At 39.8% G+C, this 27,089-nt stretch overlaps 1 protein-coding gene across 1 annotated transcript; it reads right to left on the bottom strand.

Moving 5' to 3' along the window:
* Nucleotides 1-310: 310 nt before the first annotated feature.
* TXNDC5 (thioredoxin domain containing 5) lies at nucleotides 311-23,180 on the bottom strand. The gene is made up of 10 exons (XM_041413162.1): nucleotides 22,914-23,180; nucleotides 18,317-18,466; nucleotides 15,459-15,564; nucleotides 14,086-14,182; nucleotides 11,679-11,794; nucleotides 9,560-9,646; nucleotides 6,720-6,860; nucleotides 3,874-3,962; nucleotides 1,034-1,163; nucleotides 311-454 (listed from the first exon to the last, which is right to left on the bottom strand). Exons 1-10 carry the CDS (start codon nucleotides 23,126-23,128, stop codon nucleotides 332-334), a joined length of 1,254 nt encoding a protein of 417 aa, XP_041269096.1. The 5' UTR covers nucleotides 23,129-23,180; the 3' UTR covers nucleotides 311-331.
* Nucleotides 23,181-27,089: the final 3,909 nt, after the last annotated feature.

The raw sequence follows: 27,089 nt of genomic DNA, 5'->3' as shown, positions 1-27,089 counted from the left end.
CCCTTCAGTTGGTTTTCTTAACGTATTTTGGTCTCAAAGGAAACCATTTACACTTCATTGCAGGAATGCAGAAATGCAGTGCAACTACCAATGCTGAAAATACTCCTGATTTGCACAGTAACTACTTGTTAGCTTTCCTTCACACACACAGAGACATGTCTCTAACACACACACAAGGGGAAGATACCAAAATTTAGTACATTCAATTTCCTAGAAACAAAGAAACAAAAAAAGCCCCACCCCCCCAAATACACTATTTGAAAATTAGCAAAGATAGAAATCCCTCAGCTACTGTACAGAGACAGCCAGGGACAGAGCATCCAGACTTTTATTACAGTTCATCCCTTGCCTGACGCAAGACAAAGTTATGCAGTGATTCAAGGTCTCTCGTTCCATTGTGTTCACTGACTTTCTTTCCACCTCGGAAAAGCAGAAGTGTAGGATAACCACGTACCTTCAAAAGACACATACAAAAAAAGAAATTTGCTATTAATCTTCAGACTTGTATCTATCACTTATATTTACCTGATTCTGAAAAGCCATCAAACTCCTTTAAAACAGTAAGCCATTTTAATTTGAAAAAAAAAACAAAAAACCCACAGCAGAACTTTCAATGCCAACCTGCAATTTCTGAACATTTTTAAGAGAATGGGGTAATACATGTTCCTCTAGGCTCTTGGAATGACAGCCCCAGCTCTGTCTTCAATTGTCTGCCTAACAGCTCTGGAAGGCATTTTTTTCCTAGGAACAGAATTTGGCATGGGATACTGCAAGACAGCTTTAGTGCTTTCAGAGAGAGAGGTTTCCTTAAGTAGGGACTTCTTCAGCTTTGTCCAATAATGGAAATGACCAAGTCCAAACAAACAGTTCAGGAATGAAATGGTGTCACCAGGTGCCTCTTTTTGGCTAACAGAGACCACAGCTGTACTGTCAGCAGGCACCTGGAGTGCAGCAGCCAGTTGGGCTGCACACTGGGGCCTCCAACATCTGGTACACAATACTGTCCCCTTCATTTCAGAACCTTCACACTTACAGAAAATCTGTTGCAGACGTTACGTTCCACAGTACAGTCCACTTCTGCTATTTTGACATCAGTCAAACCTGGAAATTGCTCTTTGGCAAGGTTCTCCCAGGTTGGAGCCAAGTTCTTACAGTGACCACACCTAGAAACAAAGGAGGGAGATTTGTTTAGCAGATACACTTTCTACTTTATCTCTACTGTCTTGCTGCAATTGCTGTAAGTTTAACTAGCAGCCTTTCCTATCCCCAGTTGATTTGGCCCTCCAACTCCTTTGCACTATTATGTCAGTAAATGAGCTAAGAAAACAAGTGATTTTATTTAAGTTAAGCACTGAAGTACTTTCTGGCCTTTGTTAGTCTTGCCTAGAATGGTATTCTAGATCTCGGTACATTAACATTTTATCCCACAGAGGATTATGAAGCCAAATAAAGACAAGCACAGAGAATATTTAAATGGGAAAAAAAGATCTCTTGGAAACAAAAAGGCTTTTAGGAAGACACAGAATGTCTGTAGTATGAATTAATTCTTCAGGTAGCATATGCCAGTCATACTAAAGCTACATAGCCTGAGTTTTAATTAGTCAAATGAGATTTTAATTTCCCTATTAAATTTCTTTCAGTTCCTAATGGCCTCCTTGACCATTAGCATTCATTTTGTTTATATTTTTATCTTGGCTTAGTCAAGTTCCTAATGTGAACTTCTTACTGCCTTTAAGAAGAATTTCCAAAGCACTTTAGACTTTAAATCTGCATTGCTCATACTATTCTAACCCAGCTGCACCTTAATTGGGTTATTAAAACAGACCCATAATTGCCTCGAGGCTGGATCAGGGCATTTACAAAAATAATGAAAGATGTCTCAGCAGAAGCTTTCTTAATGCAAGCCAGTGTATATTTAAACTACCTTGTTAATACACAGTGACAGTATAAAAGCATTTCTGACCATGCACAAAAACTACTAGAACAGGATGATTTTGTGCTTACGATGCAAGTTAACATTAATATTTATCCAAAACTAACTGAAGGGCAGAACTAGAAAGCAACATAATAGTGTTTGCTGAGCCCTGCATAAGTTTGTCAACTTGGAAGAGAATATGGTCATTTATATGCAGAGCACTACAGGCAGTCACAAGCCTGACTTTCAGAGCCAAAACCAGGACACAAGCTACGTAAATATCCGAAGCATTTTCCTAAATGGTGGCTTTCTGAGCATTGCAGCCAGGCAGCACACACTGGTGACTCTACATCCTGAAACCACTGTTTCTCAGCCTGCCATCCAACACTGATCCTGTCTGTGAGATTCAGCAGCACCCCACGAGAATTTCATGAGATGAGGACATGGTATTGTTAATAAAAGATAATCAAAAGGGGAGAATTTCTTCATCTCAAACTCTCCCAGAAAATGTTGCTCCAGGTAACGAACTAGTAGATATGCCAACAAGATCTGGATTCAGAAATCAGACTGAAAGCTGCTCTTGAGCACAGGTGTGCACTGAATTTCCCAGCCAGTTCTGCAGGAGGGGCAGAAGCAGCACAGGCACAGACTCAATTTAAGGCCTTCCCAGAGTACAGAGGGGATAAAGGCAGTGAGGAAAGAGCAGTAAAAGATGAGGGGTGTGCATGCTATTGATGAGGGCAGGGCATTTCTTAACCCAGGGGTGGCAGACAGTTGCTCACATCCAAAAGCAGATCTTACAGATGGAAGAGAGCACAGCAGTGGTTCTCAAGCAGCAAATGGTGACAACACTGGAAAAGCCTGAAGAACTGAGCTTAAGTGAAATGAAATGTTCCCAGGCAATTCTTGCCTACACTAAGAAACACATTCATGCCTACTGTTGAAGTTAAATGGCAATATTTTGAGATGCCTCAGCACTTCTAAATATGGGTGGCATTTGCTTGTGTTGCTTTGTAATGGGGCCTTTTGTAAACTAAACAAAAGATCTTTTTATATTTTATACACTGTGTTAATGGAATGCTAGTGATTAAATCAGAGATGTGTTATCTTTAACACAGTGGAATAGAGCTTAATTTTAATGTCTCTCCCTACACTAGGCTTCCTTCTGTTGGCTAAAAGACCAGGAATGGATGAGCAAGATGACATGCAAGTTTCATTAAATTCTGTAGAGGCACAAATAAGATGAATTCTATAAACCAGAGAGAGAAGCATCTGAGGTCCCAGGCTCTGCTGGATATAGTAGGAATGGCAGATGCCAGACATGACTTTCATTTCCCCCTCCAACGTGTTCCATTGGGTATCTACACCTGCACCATCTGCACTGGGCACTTTACCTTGGGTCCCTCTAAGAACATACTGCATGAACATACACTCTTAAGAACATCTTAAAATTGTCACTTATGCAAATTAGTTTTTTGATAGTTATTTGAAGAGTAACAGGCAGTTAATTATCCATAGCTCAACAGTCTGTATCAAAATTCAGGTGCTCCAATGAGGCTTCTAAGGGAGGCTGGAGAGTGCCCTGAGGCCAGCATCCTCTCCTTTCTCAGCACTGAGATATGGTGATATACTCCCCTCATCTTACCCTAATCCAGGGATAGGAGCATGCTGCTCCTGCAAAGAAAGCTTCACTCTCCCTGTTACCCCAGCAGTACCTGGAGGCTGACATGGTAAAGCTTCTGTGTCAGCCTTTCCACAGAGAGGCAGCTCAAGGGAGCTAAACAAGACTGAGCTTTTTTTTTGCTGTGACTCTTGCCAACATACACATTCTTCAGCTAATTCACATTTTAGATCAAGAGAACAACTACAGTACTACAGCTCAAAAACCTACAGCAACTATTGCACTCACATCTTAGGCCAGCAATAATCCTGAACAGCAAAAGCTGCAAACTTCTTACCATGGAGCGTAGAATTTAATAAAAGTGATCCCCCTAGCAATGGTTGCATCAAAGTCTTTTTCAGAGAGAGAGAGCACTGCAGCCTGCCCCTGAAAAAAAGAAAAAAATGTCAAAACATTTTGTATATACAACACCAGTCTACAGAGCTTTTACATTCCTAAAAGGGAAAATGGAATTGGAAAAGATAATATTGTTGGTAAAATAAACAAGAGTAGCAGCAGTAGACCTGCCTTTTACTTCTCAGCAACTTTCCTTCCCTAGAGAGATGCAGAGAAAAGAGTTTTACACTGAATCTCATCCGTAACTGGAGAAACAAAGCTTTCCTATTTTCAAAGGATTTGCCTGTATCCAGATTTTCAGTAATTGTGAAAAATCACTTTAATTTTAATACACTATGTTTCAAGGAACAGCCCTTAGAGGAGTTGGCTTCAAGCAGGTAATGGCCATCTGAGATTTTAATGAGGTATTCAAGGCACACAAGTGATGTTTCAAGAGCTGCTCTCTCTGTTCTTTCTTCCCCTGCACTGCATTCACAGAAGAAGCTGTTACCAGAAACACAGATTTGCCTGTGAAGAGGACATCACAACACCACACTTGCATGGGTGCCAGGAAATGTTTCTACTCCTGATAATATCAGGAGCAAGGGAACGATGGGAGGAAAGCACATTGCTTACAGTCTCTCTTGAGAGCATGGAGCTGAAACTTCATTTTTTGCATGAGACCTTTAAGGGTTGGAGGGATTAAAAACAAATAAATGTACCTCATGCCTATAAAAGCTTCAAAATCAAATGAAGGCAAAAGAAAAACAAGATCACAGCTGACAGTATTATCAATTCTATTTAAACCCCAGTCAGTTTTGTAAAGCCAAAAATAAATTTGAAAATCCAAATTATCCAGTACCTTTAAACATTTCTATAAATTACTGTTAGTTCATGGATTTATTTCACTATGCTGAAGTGTTATTACCTCTAAATAATTATTTAGAAATTAGAAATTATACTTTTATACTTTCTAAATATTAAATGATCAGAAATAATGAAATGAAGCAAAAAGTAAGCACTATGCTTCTACTCTGATGTTCCTAAAGGCTCTCTAAAACTGATGTTCCAAACATAACATACTATCTAAGACACAAAATTTGAAAACCTGTTTAGTAACAACTTCCCCATGATTTGCACAGTAAAATATATTTTAAAGATCTGTAGATTACTATCAGAACAGCAATGTGAACTATATAACCACAAAAATAAATTTAATATCAGATATCTCAATTTTAGTTTTGTGTCTCAAAAAAAGACATCTAATGCAATCACATAATCTGAGCATCTGCTGATCACACTGCCTTAATCCACCAGGATCATTTTTTGAATGATTGTAGCCATGTCTGGCAGTAGAGACATCTCATGGATATAAAAGTACAGCTTCTGTAAAAGGGCTGGCAAGTACTTGGGCTATATAAGACATGGGAGAATCCAAGCAGAGGCTCAACACTGGGACAAAAATTTGGAGTGGGAACTCATTGCTTTTGCTGCCTGTGGTCAACTGATGGCAAATGCAGTCAGTATTTGCTGGCTACAGGGGCTGGCCCCTTGTTTCAAAATTCATGAAAACAAAGAGTCAGGGGGTCTGAAGATAAAAGTTGTAAGGACAAGCTGAGTCCTACACTATGTCTACTATTACTTGGCAAAAAAATCCCCCAACAATCCTTGTGTGTGTCCTGATGAATGCAAAGGCAGAAGTGGGAATTTGTGTCACATGTGGTTTGTGTTATTTCTATAAAAATAGAAAGACAACTCATTACTTTCTGCATTGTACTAACACCAGCTCATTGGGATCTTCCAAATATGAGGTCAATTAGAAAATAAAAATTGAAGACTATGAAAATTGCAAATCTATGTGGTCTGTAATGTTTGGTAAGCCACTTTATGCAAGATGGGTAATGCTGCTGGAAAAGTCAGCTGGGAAAGGTAATATTTTCCCATAAGAAGCTACACAGAAACTGTATTTATATTAAGAATATTGTTGCCTAATTATTTAGGTTCATTCTATATCACAGGGAGTGTAAATCCCTGTCCCTTATTTTATAGGCAGAAAGTATGTACTGCACATTTCATGAAAAATTATGTTTGAAATCCATCCCTAATTTCTCAGCCTTACCAAATTTTCATTCATCTCCAAGAAAAAAGATGAAATGCCAAAGGGATTAGAAAAGACAGAGAATTATATTACATGAACTACAATTGTACAAAGGTTATTTCTGCCAATTTCTTCACAACATAAGCCTGTAGCTCCAACAACCAAGATAAAAATAAGTTTCCAAACCCCAAGGAGTTTTCTTGTCACAGGGCACATTACCTTACCATATTGGTACTGGTCTTCATAATCTTTGTTCATTGTTTCTGCAGATAGATTTCTAAGTATAGAACCCTAGCTTGTTTTAGAGGCTTAGCAGTGCGCACCATCCTCCTGGGTTCAAGTGATAATCTTGCAAGAAATGTTCATCTCTATAGTGGTGAAATATGCTGTCATACAGACCCAGGTGCCAGCAGTTCCATGGGCCAAAAAGACCACATTTATGCCTGTATCTAAATAACTTATTGCAACCATAAAATAGAAATCAGATTTTTTTTCCTTCTCCAATTCATCAGGTTAGTAAAAGTATCTCTAGGATCTATTATCTCATTCCACTCATGAATTACTCAAAAAAATAACCAGGGAAGTATTTGGTACAGCTTACATCCAGAAATTTTCAAGCTATCAGAGAGAGAGAAACACATGGAAGACTCAGACAGGCAGCTGAAACAGTCTGAACACCTTACATTGCTGCAGAGTGCAGGAACACTTACCTCGACAGGGGTGGGCTCTGCAGGTGGCTGTGGGGCTTCAACAGGTTTATCTGCTGGTGGCTCTTTTCCAGAGCTCTGTAGCTGGGAATCCACGTATTCTTTCAAGGAATCAAAATCCCTTTTCCCTTTGTACTGGTCACCCTACAATTAGCAAATAGTGCAACCTTTGATATGCAGTTGACGTAACAAATAAATAATTACTAGCAAAATGTAAGATTGCCAAGTGTAAGCAAATAAATAATAAATATGATTATCTAGTTCTGAAACTTCTCTATGACATTGCATTCACTCCATGTCTTCAGCTTTTGCCATAGATTCTTCAGTACCCAAAGGGAACAATCTAACATTCCCTTGAAATGAAAAGTATTTTAGAAACATAGAAGCAAATTTGAAACATTTCCACTTCGAACCTTCTGGTCTCACTCTAGTCAGCTTTTTCAAAGTTTTCTTTTTTTGAATCTAACTCTACTACAAGAAACAATAAAATACCCACTGTGTTTTGGGTGTGGTCTCTGCTACCCTGTGAGCTCTACACAGTGCTTTCTTTGACAGAGCTGAAAACTTTAACTTGCCTGTTTCTGTGCTACACAGTTATTCCTCTGGCCTACACACTTGCCGCAAGTCCTTGGAAAACCCAAGAAGGCATTGCATTCTGGGCACCTAAATTCACCTGGGAGGAAGAGACAACAGCAGCCTGCTGCAGGGCAGACATTTCTAATGGCACCACTCTCCCAAAAGTCTAATCTTATTTTTTAACCTGCACATGAAGCAGTCAGCCAGCCAGATCTTTGACAGGCCACAGTTTACCTTGGATGCCTCCCCATATTTCAGGTACTTTCCAAATCTAGAGAACAAGACAATCAAGAGATTGTCACAACAAGAAATCAGAGCACTTGTGAGCAGCTTTTAGTTTCAAACCCACTGTTGGCCCTCTCTAAATTGGCTTTTGCATGATTGCCCTCAGGGCTGTCTGTGAAAATTAGTACTAATTTTCCTGTTCAGAAGAGAGATCATATCTTTGAGGCATTACATATCTCTTTTGGATAGAATTCTTGACATGTGGTCCTCTGTGGTGTGGGCTGCAAGATTTATTTCCTCTTGCAGACCAGGAAGACTCTATAAGAAACAACATACAATCTTCCATACATTAGAAGGAAGAACAGACATTTCTTCATCATTGGAACTTTTTGTACACATTCTCCTTCTTTTGTAATTGATAATGTTTCTTGTAACTACTGCCCCTTTCCTGGCACTGGGTGCCAGTCAATCCCTAAGGAGCAAGAAGCCAGTACCTGTTTGTTTGTACCCATGTCAGCAGGGCAGTCAGGGCTCCTCCCAGAATATCTGCTGCCTCTCACCAACAGCAGTGGCGTGATGCCAGAATTCAGTTATGGCAAAGGGGATGAAGGTAGGTATTACAGACAAGGCTGGATGACTGAATCAGTTCTACTCCTTTCCCTTACTGATCAGTATCATAGCTGCCAGAGAGAGTTTCAGGAATTTCTGGGCCAGATTATTGGAAAATAGTTGAGGTTGTTCTGTGTTTTTTCAAATATGTTGTATCAGCCCATGCAGGAACATGTGATTTTGGTGGCAGTATTCCACTAAGGAATGCCACACTTCCAGTGGGGAAAGACAGTTTGATGTCAACTGAAATACATTGTTGAGATTAATGGCTGAGGTTCAGCTTTACCAAATACAACAGCAGGTTTTTTTCTTTCGCTGCACTCTTGATTGATATAACTCCAAGGAACTCAAATTACTACAATGTTTAAGCTAAAGTTTAATTAACTAAAAACCTCTAGCCTTGGACATGCCACGATGCTTGATTTGAGCACTCCCTCAGCTTCCAGCTGTGCTGCTTGAGAGGTCATAAGGCTGCACACTTATGTGAATCTGGCGGGATTCAAAAACGCAGGGGCTGCTTCATTTAAATTCCCTAGTGTCTGATCTTATAGGGGTGCTTATACCAAATCTCATATGATATGTACTTGCAGCCAGTTTCTCTTTAGAGTGCCAGAAAATTGCCACGAGCAGTGGCCACTAAACTGTTTCAAGTAACAAAACTTAATGTTGTAAATGTTCAAAAAGGAATGCAAATTGAATGGAAGAAAACTCCCTCTTCCTTCCCCCTGCCAAGAACTTAGCAGGTAAGAGCTAGAAGCGTAGCTTCTGTGTTCTCTTGCAGGCCTGTTTTGAATATCTATTGAATATATTTAAATAATCTTGAAATTGTGAAATATAATATAAATAATGCTACAATTTATAATATGTTTATTTAATGCTGTTCAGGTATGTGGCATTTATAAACATTTTATCTCCCCATAATTTCAGAGTATTTCAGTTCTCTGAATTGCTGCAAGGAAAAATGTCAGCTGGGCCCACAAGACTCTCACTCACAGTGTCATGTGAAATGTTTGGGTTTATATAAGAAAGAAAATTTGCATTCTCTAGACATCACTCAGCAGATGGGCACCACTTAGAGATGAGAATCTTCTGATGCACATTGTGAAAATTACATACTTTATTATTATTTCTATTTCAGTTATATTATCGTGTTCCATATGAAGTAAAATACTATGATAAAGTAAACCCATAATTCTCTCACACAGCAACATAACTGGAGATCCTGCTTACAGATTTATGAACATTGTATCAGTTGTTTGCAAAACAGGGAACAAAAACCTTTATCTGTGGACAAAGTCTACCTCTTCTAGTACCCAAATGAACACCCAACATCTTTTCTCTCACAAGCAGATTTTTTTCCCAGAATGTAAGCATAGTCTAAATATTATTCAGAGAAAAATGATGTGATTTTTTTGCTGAACTTGCAGACTCACCTTTTCACCATTCCTAAACCAGAGGAGTGTGGGGTAACCACGAACTTGGGCTTCAGAGCAAACTTCATAATGCTGGGTACAGTCGACCTACATTTTGGGAATAAAACCCAAAACGATTCAGTGCCTAAAATAAACAAGCATCACAGCCTCCCTTGTTTAAAAGCTCAGAAAAATACAGGAACAAGCAATACAAGGCTTGGCAAAACTCAGTACCAAGTACTGTCTTGAGAATTATTATGTCTGCCTTGCAAACAGTGGTTTGGTTGTATAATTGGGAGGCTCTGTGTGTATTTATTTATTTTTTTAAGGAGGGATCAGGGAGGGAGGTACGGCTAGAAGGAAGTAGTAGCAGTTGCAAAGAACAATGAAGACATAATGAAATACTTCAATTAAAAAGTACTTGGTATTCTCAGCTAATAAAATCAGTACATGGACAACAAGACACAAAACACTAATGTGAGAGAGCTTTAAAGTGAAGACATACTGGCTCACCCACTTCAGAAGGCATGCCAACAGTTAGCAAGTGAACTGTGTTCCAAGGGAAGCTCCAAGTGCATAGCAACATTCAATTCTAATATAGTATGTGAAGTTACTTGTTTATAAGCTTTTCACTGAAGATCAGTTCTAAAGATTAAACAGTGTTAAGACACTATTCCCCCAGATTAGATGAAGGTCATGGTTCAACCTTCTTAGAAACAGTTGTGTTTCCTGTTTACTTACAGACTTAAAATCTTAGCCAAGACATGCTTCAAGAGATACTTCACAAGCTATACAGTTACATAAAATTGTCTAGGCATTAAGACAAATCTTAGTGGAGGTATTAAATAGCAAATCTCAGTAACGCAAACTGCAAACACCACAGACAACTGATTGAAACAGAAATTTTGGAAATTTATTGTTCATTTTCTTCTGGGTGCCAGAGAAGGGTAACTTCATAAAGATACTTAAGCAACAATTTCATCAGACAGCAAATAAGGGCATCAAAAAGTACAGAAAGATTCAAAGGAGAAAAAGCTTCTGACATTCCATTCTCAGAGGGAATCTAACTTTATATCCACCAGATCTGAACATATATATATATATATTTGTGTGTCTTCTCTGAAGTTCAACTGTGCTTTTATATATATATATGTTTGCCTCTTCTAAAGTTCAACTCTGCTGGCCTGTGCTGTACATGTACAGCATACCTGAATCAACAGATTTTCAAAAGCATTAAAAAAAAAAAAAGTCATCCCTCCTACTGCAGCTGAAAGTGCTGTGAGGGCAGAAGCAGGGGAGACAGCAGAGAGAGTCCCTCTGCAGGACTGACAACACTGCTGCCATGCAGTATTTCAGGTCAGTGGCACCACTGTGAAAGTTTAGGGTTGTGGAAGTTGAGCCCGGTCCAATTTCCACAGTTGGCAGATACAGAGGGATTCCCATCATGAGTCACCTGGACTTAGGTATGGGTCAGCAAACAAAGCCAGTAAATTGCCAGACCACCTCCATACTTCTGCACAGTAGTCACTCCACGTACAAGTAAAAAGCTCCCATGGTAAATACACCACAGAACCTGGTTATCAACCCTAAGGGAAATAGTAAAGCAGGACAATTTTTAAGGTGTAAGACCCCCTGAAACCTTTTAGAAGTTTTATGGGGAAAAAGAGGGAAAAATCCAAAACCAACAAAGAAATAACTCATCATAAATATCCAGTAGGGATAAAGCTTGCTAAAGAATCCAATGCTGCAAAGAACAAATTAGAATCACTTTCCCACTCAAAATAAATACTGAAGTCTATCAAATTCTGATAAAGCAAATGAATAATAAAAAACAAGTCTCAAAATATTATTCCCTGCATCTGAAGTATCAGACTTCTTCCCAGGTCTCTGAAATGCAGAGAGGCAGCTCTGTTTGCAACAAGGCTTTGCTTAAAATGGGGGAGGTGCTGTTAACTATTGATGTGTGAGAAAAAAACCATGACGGTCTCAAAACAAAAATACAAACTGTGACTATAAAAGGATTTAAGAGGTGACAAACAAAACAATTGTGATTGGCAAATCCTAGCACAAAAGGCATGATTCTTGGCTGAAACATATGTTGACACAAACCATATTTTCAAACTAAGAGTGCTTCACCTACCTTACCAATTTTGACAGTTTCCGAATGCTCAAAGGCTTGAGCCAACTGTTCCCAGGTTGGGGCCAAAGCCTTGCAGTGACCACACCAAGGGGCAAAGAACTTGATGAAGTGATTACCTTTTAAGTTAAAAAAAAAAAAAAAAAAATTAGCTAATTTGGAATGAACTTGGCTGCAATTAAAGCCTAGCTACTAATCTCAGGCTGCAAATTTATCATGGTATTTCCTGAGTTAAAGATAGGAAACACTGTGAATCAAAGGCCAGGACAAAATACTTCAGCAATTAGATTTTCAATACTGTATGCAGTCCCACAGCGTTGCCAAATTTCCTGAAAATTCAAACAGCTTCACAATCTCAAGCCAACGAGTGAGGTATTAAAACTGATACTTATAACCTAACCATTTACCTTAGTGTTTAATTCTACCAGTTGCCCTGTTACAGAGTAGAAAGTACTACCAAGAAACATATGTTGATAACAGCATAAATTGAAGTATGAAACTTCAACTTCACGCAATGGTGTTTCCTAAGAAATCATCAAGTTCATTAATTAGCTGAAAAATGTTGTTCAGCTTTCCATTTTTCTTTTTCTGCCCTGCTCTTTGAATTTTAATGTCAACTGCTCAGAAACTTCTGCCTTTAGTAGATGTTTGTGGCATTTTATGCAGGGGAGAGTCCCTGTACTATCTCCTACTAAGGTTTAGTTTAAAAGTATATATTATTGATTGCAGAGTACCAGAATATGCAATTTCTTTCAAATAAGATTAATTAATTCAAATTGCTGCACATTTTTGCATACATCAAGGCAAGGCTCTGTTAAATGAAATTAAAATGAACTTAATTAAAATAAGGGAAAAAATTAATTTGCAGGAAACACCAGCAACTGGAGAAAAGCTCTTTTCAGCAGAATTATTCATAATCCTTTGAAGACTGCTTTGGGGCTGGTATTACTTGAACTAATTTCTAGTTTGAAGGCTTGTCCACAAAGGAATGTCAGAGGAAAGGCAATAAAAAAAACCCAGGAAACAAACTGCATAATAGTGTACTCTAACTTGACTGGTCTGCATGTGGAAGACTTTGAAACTGATTGACATGTTCTGTATTGGTCAAGTAAACTGCAAAATCAAATTTCCTATGAATTAATAAGAACACTAGTCAAAATCAGCTATTCTTTACCATGTACTCTGACATACTCTCCTCAATAGAAAACAACAGAATTTATATTTGTCCCAGAGCAGCAAAAAGGTAAAAGGAGGCTATTTAAGAACAGAAGTCAACTTTGCTGGTGTAACTGCTAGGCCTCATGTTAAATTTAAGCACTGAAATTCTTGTAACTGAAGTCAAGAAAGGACAACAGATTTACAGATGATCATAAACCTGTTTAACCATCAGATATGACCACGAGAATGTCTCCTCTATGAAGGCTGGATATATAATAAAAACACTAAAACATTTACAATGCACTGAATTTTACAGTCTGAGAAGGTAGTTAAGCTGACAAATGCTTAGCATATCGCTGATGGCTTAGAGGAAAATTAATTGAGAATTTTGATTGAATTCCACATTAAGCCAGACATGCTGGGAAATTTTAAGTCAGCTGCAGAAAATGTTGTTTTACACATGAAAGTATTTCTAATCAGCTAATGGTTACTTTAAGGAGTTCTAGATTGACCTCCCCAGTGATTTCAAATGGGCAAGCATTTAATTTAATCCAGCCTTTCATTTTTGGATAACAGATGGAGAAAGTAGGATCCTCTGTTGTCATGCCAGTCCAAAGTTTGTATTCTAAGATTTTGCTCATTGTCTAAAAAAACATGTGAGTGTTGAAGTTTCCCTTATTAGGTATCCCTCCTGGCATTAATTTTAAAGCTTCCAGACAAAATATTTTTTAAAATAGCCAAACAGACAAAGTATTTTGCCCACATTAATTCTGGAGGAAGGAAGCTAAACAATATCAAATAAAGGGCCAGACTGGAGTGGGATGGGGGCTGGAAGGAGGAAGCGGGTGGATTACACTTATCCAGAATAACAACCTGGAGGAAGAACAAACCAGCACCTAGGGAAGGAGGAAATGGGACTTGCAAAAACAAAAAGTGGCAAGGCTGTGACTGAGCAAGCAGCTCAGGAAAAGAGACAGTTTAGTTGAGCAAGCCCCACTAGCTTCTTCCCTGGGGTTAGGAGCTGTATAACTGTACTGCCTTCTGAGCGCTGTACTTAAACTTTCTTATAGTCTGCAATATGTAATTTAACCATTGCATTTTTACACAGTTTTCTATGTAGTTACCTCTTTCACTATATTACTGGAAACTGAAAGTGGGAAGGAGGTATCCTGAAAACGAGCATTTCTGGTGCAGACTTCCCACTACTAATGTCTCTGTAACCAAGTTTCTCTTGTTTGGAAAAAACAGTTACCTTCTGCTATGTGCATCTTGAAATTGTCTGCTGAGAGTTCATACATTCCCTGCTTAGGTTCAGGGGCTTTTGGTGCTTCCACATCAGATTCAGGGTCCTATTCATGAGAAAAATTAACTTTTATTTCTCTTCTACATCAAATACACAATGTTTTTTTCTTGCATCACACCATTGTGCGATAGTGCCATAGATTTTGAAATTTTAAATTCCTAAAGCAATGTCCTTATTTAGCTTGATTTAGGTACCTAATGTTTCCTAAAAAACAACTACATGAAATCAAAAGGTGAAAAGGACTGCCACATAAAAGAGTTACCAGAATCTGTGGAATATCAGTCTTTCACTGTGCTGTAGCACAGTCACAGGGCACAGTAATTGCTGTAGCATTCATTGCATCACCATATATTAACACACTTAAATTATATAACAGTACCTCCAGAGCATCACACATCAGCCACAGCTGCCAGTACACCCATTGTAGTGGTCTCTGGGCTATTTAAAAATAGTGCAAAAGCTATTTTCTGCTCCCCTAGTGCCAGAAGGAATGCTGTCTACCTAATGGCTCCATGAAAACAGCAACAATGGAAATAGAGCAAACACAATACATGTAACTTGCAAGAACCTCATGAGCATTTCAGCAAGAGCAAGTGAATGCTTTCTAGACTCTAACCCTGAAGCTGAAAAGAGTTCTTTCGGAAACTCGAAGTGTATTTCTTAAAATAATTTAGCATTTAATGTTCAATTACTAAAAAGGCCATGCTTGTTTAAATGTAATCACATTCTAACTGTGGTTCAGAAATCATTAAAGCTTTCTCTTGATTAGAAACAGCCATCAAAAATTTAATTTTAGGCAAGGCTTGGCTCCTGTATGTGAATGATACCCCTAAACTTAAGGATTTTTCTAGTCATTGTATTAGCATATCTTACTTAACTGATCATTTTAAACCTTTTATTTAGGCCACAATATTATCACAAAGTAACTCAGCTAAAGATGGCATCCATGCTTTAAGAAGTAACTAAACCAAACAAAAATGCAATTTATAATGTATTAGAGCTAAATTTTATTTCTTACTGTAGAAACATTATGGCCTACGATGGTGTCAAATGAATTGACAGCAAGGACTGTATTCTAAATTGTCAAATGTATAAGCATTAAAATTGCATTATGTACTGTAATTTTAAAAGTTGGAAACAGAGAGCAGGTCACAGGATGACAGTTTTAATTACTACTCTGACTTACATGTAAGCTGTTTCATATTGATACTGCAACCTGACTTTTATTCTCAGGAGCAGATTTCCTCCTGGAAATTGAAACCTAACTTAGAGAAATGATAGATAAGTAAGCCTGCAGAAAAGATTATTTCCTTTTCACTTACAGATGGTTCCTCATTTAGTTTCTCCAACATCCAGTTTTCCAGTGCCTGGAAGTCCCTAGGGCCTTGGTATTTCACAGGTTCTTGTCCTGGTTTAAGCAACTTTAGCCTAAAGGGTCAAAATATAGAGAAGAGTGAGGCAAAAATTTTAACACAGGAAACATTCTCAGAAAGATAATGTGCTTTGCTAATCCATGGCAATGCATCTCAGGCTACAGTAACAGATCTCTTGACTTAACGTCAGCATCAGGCACCTCTTTCAGATTAAAGTGTCATGGCTAGAACTTAGGATCCTTACATGGGATCTTTCCCATGTAAGCTTTAAGGAGATTTTTAAAAGAGAAAATAAGACATACCAAGTTAAAAATCATTATAATGTAATATTACTTTGATAAATAAGAAAAAACAATTTAAAAATTGCAGCATTCAGTTCTATGAATCCTATTTCAGTTTGTCAAAGAGCATCGATTTTGTTTTGTTCACCTCTCTCCATCACCAAAGGAAAAATATCTAGCACTTATTTTCCCAGAAATTTCTTTCTCACCTTTTGTTCCCTGACTGCTGTTGTAGTGTAGGGTTTGTCATGTGGTATTAAACTGATTAAAAACACACTGAGACAAGTCAATAGGACAAAAGGATAACAGACTTCTTGTAGGTATCAAGACTTCATGATTGTAACATTCATTAATTGCCATCAAAACTTTTTCATAGACTACATAAAGCTTCTACAACTAAATTTTAAGTTAAAATTGGAAGTATTTAATAAAGGTGTGATACTGCATTCTGACCTAGTATTATTTTTTAAAGCAAATCAGAGTTGCAATTACTACTGTCACCTAGCCCTCAGTTCCCCTTGACAAGCTGTCATTTTGTACTGCTTCTTTAATTTCTTGAAATGTTTTTCTTTCTCTTCTTGCTCCACATTTGAAAGAAATGAACATATGAAAGTGTTTAAAAACCACATAATGCAAATACATTCAAAAGAGATAGGAGCTCCCACTGTTTTTTCTTTTCAAGGTACTCTTGAATGTTCCTTGTGATGATGGAAAGTCAGAATAATAAGGAAGGGAAAAAAATGAAAAAGAAGAATATCTAAAACACATCCTGGCAATACTTTTTGAAAATAACAAAACAAATTTAAGTAACATCTTAAACCAAATAATCCTGAGACAACTGTGATATGAAGTGCAGGGACCTGCTCAGCCACTTTTTCTCTGAGGGGATGAAAAGGGGATGCAGCCTTTCCTTTGACAGATGTTTAGGAAAGCAGTGTAGGGATCAGCATAACCTGGACTTGCAACAATACCTCTGCCTGAGGAAACTGTGAAATTTCCCTTGCTGGAGGTTTTTAGACACAAGCTAGTTCAACCCTGACTCAAATAGGAAGAGAACTGATACCATGAATTCCCCTTCATAGAAATAGGTATATTTCTGTACCTAGCAGATGACTGCCTTATCATTTTTAACTTTTCAAATAGATAAAAGCAAGCACTAACTATTCCTATAGATTCAATGACCTTAAAGAGGAGGGAGGGGAAAAAGCCCTCCAGCAATTACACATCCATTGATTTTTTTTCCTATTCAAAAATCTCTGCCATTCTATTTTAAGATGAAGAGCACCATAATATAATCTACGCAAATAGGCAATGACAACCAATGCTCACTTCTGGAGATATGAAAACAGAACTGTAATATTCATTCTATCTTGGTATTTGTAGTGGAAGCAAGACACACACTGCCCTTAAGGGCAATTCCTATCTCAACAAGGACTGTGCTATTTATAACTCTCAACTTCTACTCAGTCACACTCATCTGCGTCCAAGTGGGTGCAGCCAGGAGCAAATGAAAAGTTCAGGCTGTTGCTGGGGTTAGCAAAAACACCAGACAAAGTGAGCAAAGGGAAGGAAACTGAAAAATACAGGCTGTGGAAGGGATGTAGATAATCATTGATACAATCTCCACTTATCCCCACTAAGATGAATAATTAATAAAGCAGTTAAAAGAATCCCATCCATATTTGTAAGAAGTTTTAAAGAAGACATGAGTGAAAAATAAATCCTTTTGCTCCTTTTCTATCAGTCTAAAAGGGAACACACATCTAACCCAAAGACACTGACCTCTCATACTCTAGACCATGCTCTGCCTACAAAAGCTGAGGTAGTAAGACATACATCCTTGTTAACAGCATAAACATAGCAATCTTAAAATACTAGACCAATACAAGGAAATTTAGCTAGAAAAAAATCAACACAATATCACCACTGCTATGCTAAGTGATACTATTCATTTATTGCATTTATTGCTTAGTTCACTAAAAATGTAAGAGACCACCTGTAATGCAATTATGAAGGGTGCAGTGCACAATATCACCACTGCTATGCTAAGTGATACTATTCATTTATTGCTTAGTTCACTAAAAATCTAAGAGACCACCTGTAATGCAGTTATGAAGGGTGCAGTATACTGACAAACTAGTGGCAAGTTACTTTCTAAAGTAACTTTTACTGTTAGTAAAAACCAGCTCTGTTATGCATATCACAGCTGCACAATGTACTGTAGCTTCAGAAAAAGGTACTCCCACACAAAAGAACAGGAAGATTCTGGACGTCAGTTAAACACAGCCACCTTCTAAGACATAAAACAGATTCTTGAAAGAAAAAAAAAAAAAAAAGCCTAAGAGCACTATGTATCACATGATACTTGGCAGCATTGCAAAAAGGCTTAAAATGAATGTAGCAGGTCCAAAGGGCTACAAAGAAACCCAGCAAAAAATATATCTTAGAAGTCAGCTCCAAGAAATTGGCAGAGGATCATGGAAAACTAAAAAAGAAAAATGGGAGCACACTTCTTCCTATACTTACGTAGGGTATCCTCGGACGCCAAATTCAGAGCACAGTGGAATATCTACAGTACAATCCACTTTAACAACATAGACCTGTGGGTTTTCCATGTTGTTGTATTTATCTCCCAAATCATTCCAAGTTGGCTGGAGGCGCTGACAATGTCCACACCTGTGACAGAAGGGACAAGATACTGTTTAATAGCTGCTCACAATTAGAGGGGAATGAGCCCTTAGAAAAGTCATATGCAGAATGGTGATTTTGATAAATTTAAACAAATCTTTAAATCAAAAGTTAAATCAGTTACCTCAGAAATCTTCCATACTCAAGTACTGTTACACGAAGCAACAGCAAATGCTATTAAGAACTGTAGCATGCTGCAAACACATCTCATGTAAAAATCAAATATTTGAGAACCTCTTGCTACTCTCCTTTTACAGTACAAATCCTATGAATACCCCCCGAACTTAGTAAGGTTATTAATCAAAGCACTGTCAGTCTTCCAGCTTTCCAGAAAAATCCTGCAAGATTGCCCAGCTTTCTTTACATTCTCATATTTCAAAATTCCTTTTTTTTTTTTTTTTTTTAGCAAGTAGGTAAGAAGATAATAGTTTCTAGCTTCTTTGTAATGCCACTTTCACTTCCATGCTTCAGAGGAATTGTAACATACAAGAAACATCACATCCAATTTTGCGATACAGTTTCCCAAAGTTTTGATGACCCTTGTGGGTCAGAATATTCTGCGAAAATCCTCCCATCCTATGCTCTGCCCCAGCAGGACACCATCAACTCTTTACATCTGCATACACACAGAAAACTGGCCTTATACAGTTCCTACAACAGCACCTCCCCAAAAGCAAAAAATAGCTATTATCCTTCTCGCTGTTTTCCTAGTCTTTCAAATCATTATAGCAATACTCTATCCCTCAAAGTATGATGGAAAGTTTTAAGGAAGGGATTTTAATTTCTCTTTAATGGCTGCTTTTGCCAACCCTCCAAGACATCTAAGAAATACAAAGTTGGAGTAACATTTTCAGACTGACAGTATGAAAGCAGTTATTGCATGACCTACATCTACTTTTTAAGTAACAATTAAATCACCATTAGGACTTTGGAGAACGTTGCTCTGACTTACAATAGTTTTACTCATACAAATGCTTTTGAGTACACTTGTAGAAAAGTTGCATGGATTCACACCTTTCTATCCTGAGATCATGAAAGGGAAAAAACAAACAAACAAAAAAACTCCCAAACCCTTGAGATTTACTTTAAGATAAAGAATTTTTTCTGATCTTAATAAGGTCCTGTAACAGTCAGGCACAGTGAGTCACACCTGCTCCCATGATAGGGCTGAATACAGCCTCCTATGTGATCTTATTCTGAATTGTCCTGGTGGAGGGATACAATGTGTTATTATTAAAATCAAATATTCCTTAAATATTTAACTTCTGATTGAAGTCCCTCCATAGTCAACTCCTTCACAAAGCTTGAATTAAGAGGAGGATTTTGGATACTCTGATCCCTTCCCCTAGCAGATGCAGTGATTCAAAACACCAAATGAATACCAGCTGTTGTTAGAGAACAGAGCGTGGAAAACCAGGTAAGTGAATCCCAATTAATTAACCTCCTGTTTTTTAAGCACAACCGCTGCCTTGTCCCTGCTTAACACTGTGATCTCTGCTATACACACCCCTTTCCTTCCTTCTTTGGATTATGGAAGCTAAAAGTGAGAATAAACTAGGAAAAATGGTTCTATTTGAATCAGTAATTGACTAGTTAGTCACTTCCAGTTTGAAAAAAACCCAAAACAGTATTATATAGAAGGAAATACATGACAGTCCTGAAAACACCTTTTCTGAAGTTTCCAAGGGAATATATATAAAATCAATGAGGGCGAAATGAAAGAGCAAGACCAAGCAATATCACATGCTTCCCTCAACCCCATGCACCTACACAGTCCTTCACTGCTGCCACTCTACAACACATCAGTGGGGCTGGAGGAGCTGCTGGGGACAGTGGAGATCTGGGTGTCAATGATGAGTTCTGCTCTTTTATCCCCACATGGGCTAGAAAGTTGTAAGCATCCACAGCCTCCGCTGGCAAGCACAAATGAAGATCCAAAAGAGACTAACACAGACATTTCTGGGGGCCACTAGCAGAACTTGAGCTCTGCAACCAGCAAGGGCAGCTCCACAGTAAGGTACAGCTCAAATCCTTATCCAGTTAAAAGCACAGACATTGTATAAGCAGCCCAGGACTATTCTTGCTCTGCACAGAAGAATTCAACTGAAGTAAAATCCAGCCAACAGAGTTCTACTCAACAACAACAAACTCTGGTGATCAATTCTGCTGCAGCTCAGTGGACTTACCAGGTTTACCAAGTAAGAACATATGTTGAAAAGACTTGTAAGAGTCAAAATAATGAAGTAAAACTACACAGTTGAGATGATTTCCTGCTAAGGAACCAGGGGAACCTCCCTCCTCTGTAGAAATGGAACTGATATGGCAAACAATTTAAGAATACTTTATGCCACCAAGAGAGTAACCTGTTCTGTCCCCAGGTGTACCTACCAAGTGGGGCAGCCTTCTGAACAAAAATCTTATGACATCGGATGGCAAGTGACTTGGAAGGCTCTCTTCTTGGAGTATCCTGCCATCTTTGAAACAAGTACAGGACCTTATGTGTACCACCACTGTTTCTGAGTGAGGCCCTCAGCTACATTTGTTTCAAGACCTGGAAGAGAAGGGTAGTGCTGGCTCTAACCCAGCTCTTACTGGTAGCACTGATGATGCAACATCAGCAGCACCCACACAAATCTGAAAGACAAACCCAGCTGAATGTTAGGCTGTTTGCTGTTTGCCTTGGAACTACAGACAACAGCCTGTGGGAAACATTAGATTAGCACATCACCTCGGAACAGGGCAAGAGGCTCTAACATAGACTCCAGGACTGTCAGGCAGCCCACCCTGATGCCACCAACAATTAAACACTGGTGTAAGTGGTATAAGCACCTCTCTCAGGTACCTGGATGTTCCCTTTGTTCTGCTCTTCCCTTGGACCTGAAACCTAGCCCCACTGCTGCCTGTCAGGAGCCAGACATCCAGACCAAGGACCCTGAGGCCAAGAACCAGAGATCTGGAGGAGATTTGCTAAGGATAAGAAGAGCATCCAGAGAAGCTGCAACAAATCTGGTACACAACAGAGTTCCCTCACACTTAAGTTGGGCAGAGAGCCTCAGCCCTCCCAAGGGCACAGTGTGATCCAAGTCTGCCAGGCCAGCGCTCCCATTGATCTGTACTGAGGATGTGCAGCATATATTGGATTCTGCAACAGCCCTTTTGGCAGAGGGTCTCCTACAAACAGTGTCTTGGGATAAGGGAAAGCTCATCTGGTTTTAGGGATGCCTGTGAAAGAGTCAGTCAAAGTGTGGACAGACACAGATATCATCACCTGAGTACAGAAGAGAACAGAAGCACTCCTGCTCTGCATGGGCATTTCTTAGGCCTTACTGCACTCTCAGGCAAAAGTCCTTCGCCAGCAAGTCAGGCGTCCTCCACTGTTGTGATCTTCAGAGAACAAAGGCATCTGCCCTTTCAAGCTTTTACTTAACATTTTCACATGGCATAAATAAGTCAATGTTAATAACAAAAAAAGTTTTCAAAGGAAATGCTTTCCTGCTATGGATTTCAAAGACTCTCATACGCCTAAATGGCACCACGTAGCAAAGAATAACTTTGGATCAAAACATAACTTTTGCACATTGTTCCCTTTATTTTATCTAGATTAAAGAAAACTTGGGGGGAAAAAAAAAGTAGAAAAAGAAACCTAACAACCCTAACAATAGAACTCCCAATAACATCTACTGGATATCAGTAAGATAAAAAAGGGTAGGGGAAGAGGCAAAGAAAAGAGAAGAATATGACCAACTATGAGAAAGACCCACAGATGAGAAGTATTGTGCTCTTGACTAGGAATATCTAGTAAAGCACTGTTCCCTCATTCGTCTCAACCATTCTCAAGCCAAAAATACCAGTCCAGGACAAAAGCCCAGTGGTTCTCTTGCAAACCTAATAACTCTCCAGCTCTCCTAGGGACACCTGTGGCCTCGGGGACACAGCACGGCGGTTAACAGAACAAATTTACCCTCAAATTTCGCGTATGCAAAGAGAACATAGATTCTGCAATGAAAGCATCTGCGAGCTGGGGCTGGGGGGCTCAGGGTAAGTAAGTGACGGTGGCCAAGCTGCGACTGCTCTCGGTCCTTTGAGCACGCCGGAGCGACTCCCCCGCAGCCCCAGCCGGCCTTCGGGCGCCGGTAGGTTGGACCTGATGATCCCAGAGCTCTTTTCCAACCTAACCGAGCCCGCGGCTCCGTGACGGGGGCGGCCGCCGAGGCCCGGGCCGAGCACACGCGGGGGTCCCGCTCCCGTCCCAGCCCTTCCCGGCGCCCGGGGCTGCCCTTCCCCGCCAGTCCTCCCGCCGGGCTCGGGGCAGCGCGACCCCGCGGCCTCCCCGCCGGCCCGGCCCGGCCCCGCCGCCTCCCGCCGCCACGTCAACGGGGAAGAGGCGGGCGGAGGGCGCGGGCCGGGCCGGGCCGCGCCGCGCTCGGGTACCCACCACGGGGCGAAGAACATGACGAAGTGGGGGGCGGCGGCGGCGCCGTGCCGCAGCATCTCCGCGCTGTAGAGGTGCCGCCCGTGCGGGTCCCCCGCCGCCGCCGGGCCCGGCCCCGGCTCCGGCTCGGCCCGCGCCGAGCGGCCGCAGAGCACGGGGCCGAGCACGGCCAGGGACAGGACGCGCCACCAGGCCGGGCCGGAGCGGAGCGGAGCCATGGCAGCGCCGGAGAGAGAGCGGGCAAAGCCCCGGGCGGCCGCTGCCCCGCCCCCGCCCGCCTCCCTCCCTCCCCATCCCCGGCAGCCGGACCCTCCGGTCTGGAAATACACCGTTCCGTAAAAGTGTTGGCTGCATAGCACGCGACATCTATTTTCTAATGTTCCTTGGTAATTAAATTGCTCCATACATCCATATTAAAGTTTAAAATAATTCCAGATTTTATATATTTTTTTTAATATTTAAACATGCTTATTTCTGGAAATCCTTAATTTTATGAAATTATTTAAATACCATATAATATCTCTTTTTATATTATATTTTAATTATATTGATCCATAAATCTATATTAGAATTTAAAACAGTAACAATTTTTACATATTTTTTATACACACACATTTCTGGAAACAAATAATTTTATAAAGGCCTTAAAATATTATTTCAATAACACATTTTATCTGTTTTATAGTATATATTAATTACATACACATAATTATATTATATATAATTATATATAATATTTATCTTAATTATTAATTATTGTAGTATGTATATTGGTCCTTATATTAATTATAATGGTATTGATTTATATTAAATTTTCAAATAATAATTTTTGGGTACATATTTACACACACACACACTGCAATGAAGCTTTTTGTGCAATAAATAAGTGATGAGAAGGCAGGTGTGGTGGTGCCAGCCAGGTCAGTAACAGTGCTGTGCCTCTGGGAGAAAGCCTGGCCCCTGAGGCTCTCAATCCCAGCTCCATGCCCAGCTGGAAAGAGGTCTCTGTTCCCTTGGCTGGCTTCCCTTACTTCTGAGAGAAGGGAACAAACAGGTGCTCACACTGCTGCTTGGGGGTTTTTGAGCAGCAACAGAGTAATGATAACCATTAAACAGTAATAATAGTAGCAGCAAATAATACAACAAGGAGATCAGTATGAGGTGGCTGCAAACTGATGTAACATGGGAGAAGGGGGGTGCAATTAATGGAATCACAGAATGATTTAGAGTCGAAGGGACCTTAAAGATCATCTAGTTCCAAACCCCCGCCATGGGCAGGGATACTTCCCACTAGAAAAGTCCCATCCAACCTGGACTTGAACATTTCCAGGGGTGGAGCATCCACAGTTTCGCTGGGCAACCTGCTCCAAGGCCTCTCCACTCTCACAGTAAAGAATTTCTTCCCAATATCTAACCTAATCTAAACCTACCCTGCTTCACCTTAAAGCCATTACCCTTGTTTTATCATTCCATGCCCCTGTAAAAAGTGCCTCTCCACGTTCTCTTGCAGGACCCCTTTGGGTACTGGAATGCTGCTCCAAGGCATCTCCAGAGCCTTCTCTTCTCCAGGATGACCAACCCCGACTTTCTCAGCCTGTCTTCATAGGAGAGGTGCTCCAGGCCTCTCAGCATCTTTGTGGTTCCTGCTGTGGGCTTGTTCCAACAGGTCCATAGCTTTCTTGTGTTGGAGGTCCCAGATCATTTCTATATGTGCTTCAGTTTTAGTTTAGATTTGAACTTCAAGTCCTTGAGCTTGCGATAGTGAAGTGGGTAATAATCAGGGACTCACCTTGAATATTTTAATGCAAAACTAAATAATTCATGCACACGTGCCACAGACACATATCTGACCTTTGTACCTGCAGCAGTCTCTTTTGGTGTAATATCAGGACTCAAAACCAGCAAGACAGGCTCATCCTGGCACTGCTCTGCTCGCTGACAAGCTGCTGCTTGCAGTCAAGTGCATGGACAGGTAGAGCTTGCTTCAGATTTTGTCCTCCAGGCTCCTTCTTCCCCACATCATCCCATCTCTGAATGCTTCACTCTAACATAACCTCTTCCACAGGACTAACACAAGGAAGGACCTGGCTGTGCTGCCCATGTACTTGTGTAACATCCATCTCATTTCCTGGGCTAGTTTTTGCTTAGAGCCTGTGCTGACTGGTTGCTCAGCTCACTTTTATACTACAAAGACCATCCTTAGAGCCAACAGGAATCACTTCTTAACCCCTCCTCCCCCCCCCAAAAAAAAAGAAATTAAAATTAGAGATGTCTTTTCTTTGAAAATTTCAAGTTGCTCTCTAAAGCTATTTTCTGCCTCAAAATTACTCCTTAAAATTCTTTATTATGTATACATGAAACAACTACAAAAGATTCAAACTACACTTATTGCCAAGCTAGAAGAAAGGACAAACCTAGAGTCTCCAGAAAAGTAGCTAATCACCTGAATCAAAATTTAATTTCAAATCACTAAGATTAAATACAAAGCAGTAGCCCTTTTTTAAACAAAGTTTCTTTTTGTGGTGTTCAAATTAAGTGACTGACTAATTATAACTGATTTATTTTAAAAAAGCAAAAAAAAAAAACAAAACAAGTGCAGATTATTTCCCTCTTCAGCATATGAAAAAAGTCAACAAACCCCCTAAATGAAAAAGCAGTACCAGAAAGAGTGAGAATGACTAATTCTCAGATATTTCAGAGCACAAGTGTCGATACAACCAGGTGAGTTGACTAACCACAGAAAGTACCTCCTGTTGTTAAGAGAGCTGTTTCTTTTCCCCAAGAGTGTATTTTTGATCTATTTTTTCTCTGTACATTTACCATACTTAAAAATAGACTTTTAAATTACAGACCCTCTTTCCTTAATTAAAGATGGACTAATTAAAAGCTATTTTAGAATATTTTTTTAATGATCTTGTGGAATTAAGGCTTCCATCTATGGCACATATCACAGAGAAAGGGACAGCGATACATCACCACTTTCGGTAGAAATGTGAGTGTAATATATAATAACATTCCCTAGAGGAACAGATACAGATTTTAGTTAAGCTCTTGTGAATTAGCCAGAACTACTGCTAGGTTAAAACTGCCAATAAGAATAATTCTTTCTCTGAGAATACCTCTTTCCTCTCCATAAAATGCTCATAAGTTTAATATTGTTTATATAAGTTAGTGTTTCCTGCTTGCTGATTCACATTTTGATTAAAACTCAATTATTTTGTCCACCACCTCACTCCAGATCCCTGCTCCCTCTGCCTGTCCCAGAGTGTTATGGAGTAGCTGAGAAGGCAAGACCTAGGGCAAATAGCCCCTAGGATGAAAACCCACCAATATCAACCACTTAGGCTTGCTGCAACTGCTTCTCACTGGTCAGCAGCTCACAGCAACACATTTTGGGTGAGAACATGCATCAGGAGGTAAAAAACATTAGGAAAGACAAAGCTACAGATGGTAGCTGATGGTTACAAAGGCTGATCTAACCTCCTAATGGAGAGGAAATTGCCAGTACACAGCAATTAGCCCACAATGTTTATAAACATGAGGGCTCATCCTTGGATTCCACAGTCATTGCTGATTATGACTCCCATTGAATCCTACAGCCCCTGTGCATATATGCCATCTCTCAATGTCCTCCCAGCGTCCTCTTGATCTCAGTTCTGGAAGCACAATCTCAAAATCTTTGCAGAGAAATAATCCTGATACCTCAAACCTGGCCCACTGCCTCTTAACTCCCCATGCAGCCAGCCCCCTCTGGCTAAGAGGCACCACCTTATTCCTGGTGGAAGCTTTGACCTGCAGAGGTCAAACAGGAAAAACAAATTATTTATCCACATGTGCTTGGCCAAAGAAAGTCCTCAGTGGGTAGCATGTGCTCAGGGAGGCTGTGCAATGCATAGGTCTGATGTAAATCCTTTGTAGAACAAAGGAGCCTAGGACTGAAAAAGACCTCAGAGTGGATGAATTTTAGTCCTCATTCTGCCAGACAAATAGCATCATGCAATCCTATTTGTAAACTGTCTCAGCTCTCCTTTAAAACAAGCAAAAGGTCGGAGGGTTTTTTTGCCTACCCCTCTCTGAAAGTTAGTTCCTTGCCTAGGATTATTAACTTTTTCATAGTCAGCTATATTTACTTATAGCTCATTCATACCAGGGCATTTCTCTGCCAGCATTGTCTTTTCA

The sequence above is a fragment of the Onychostruthus taczanowskii genome, unplaced genomic scaffold (genome assembly GCF_017590055.1).
Source record: "Onychostruthus taczanowskii isolate IOZ18803 unplaced genomic scaffold, ASM1759005v1 scaffold40, whole genome shotgun sequence".
NCBI classification, from domain to species: Eukaryota; Metazoa; Chordata; class Aves; order Passeriformes; family Passeridae; genus Onychostruthus; species Onychostruthus taczanowskii.
This window is presented reverse-complemented; position numbering and strand designations above follow the sequence as displayed.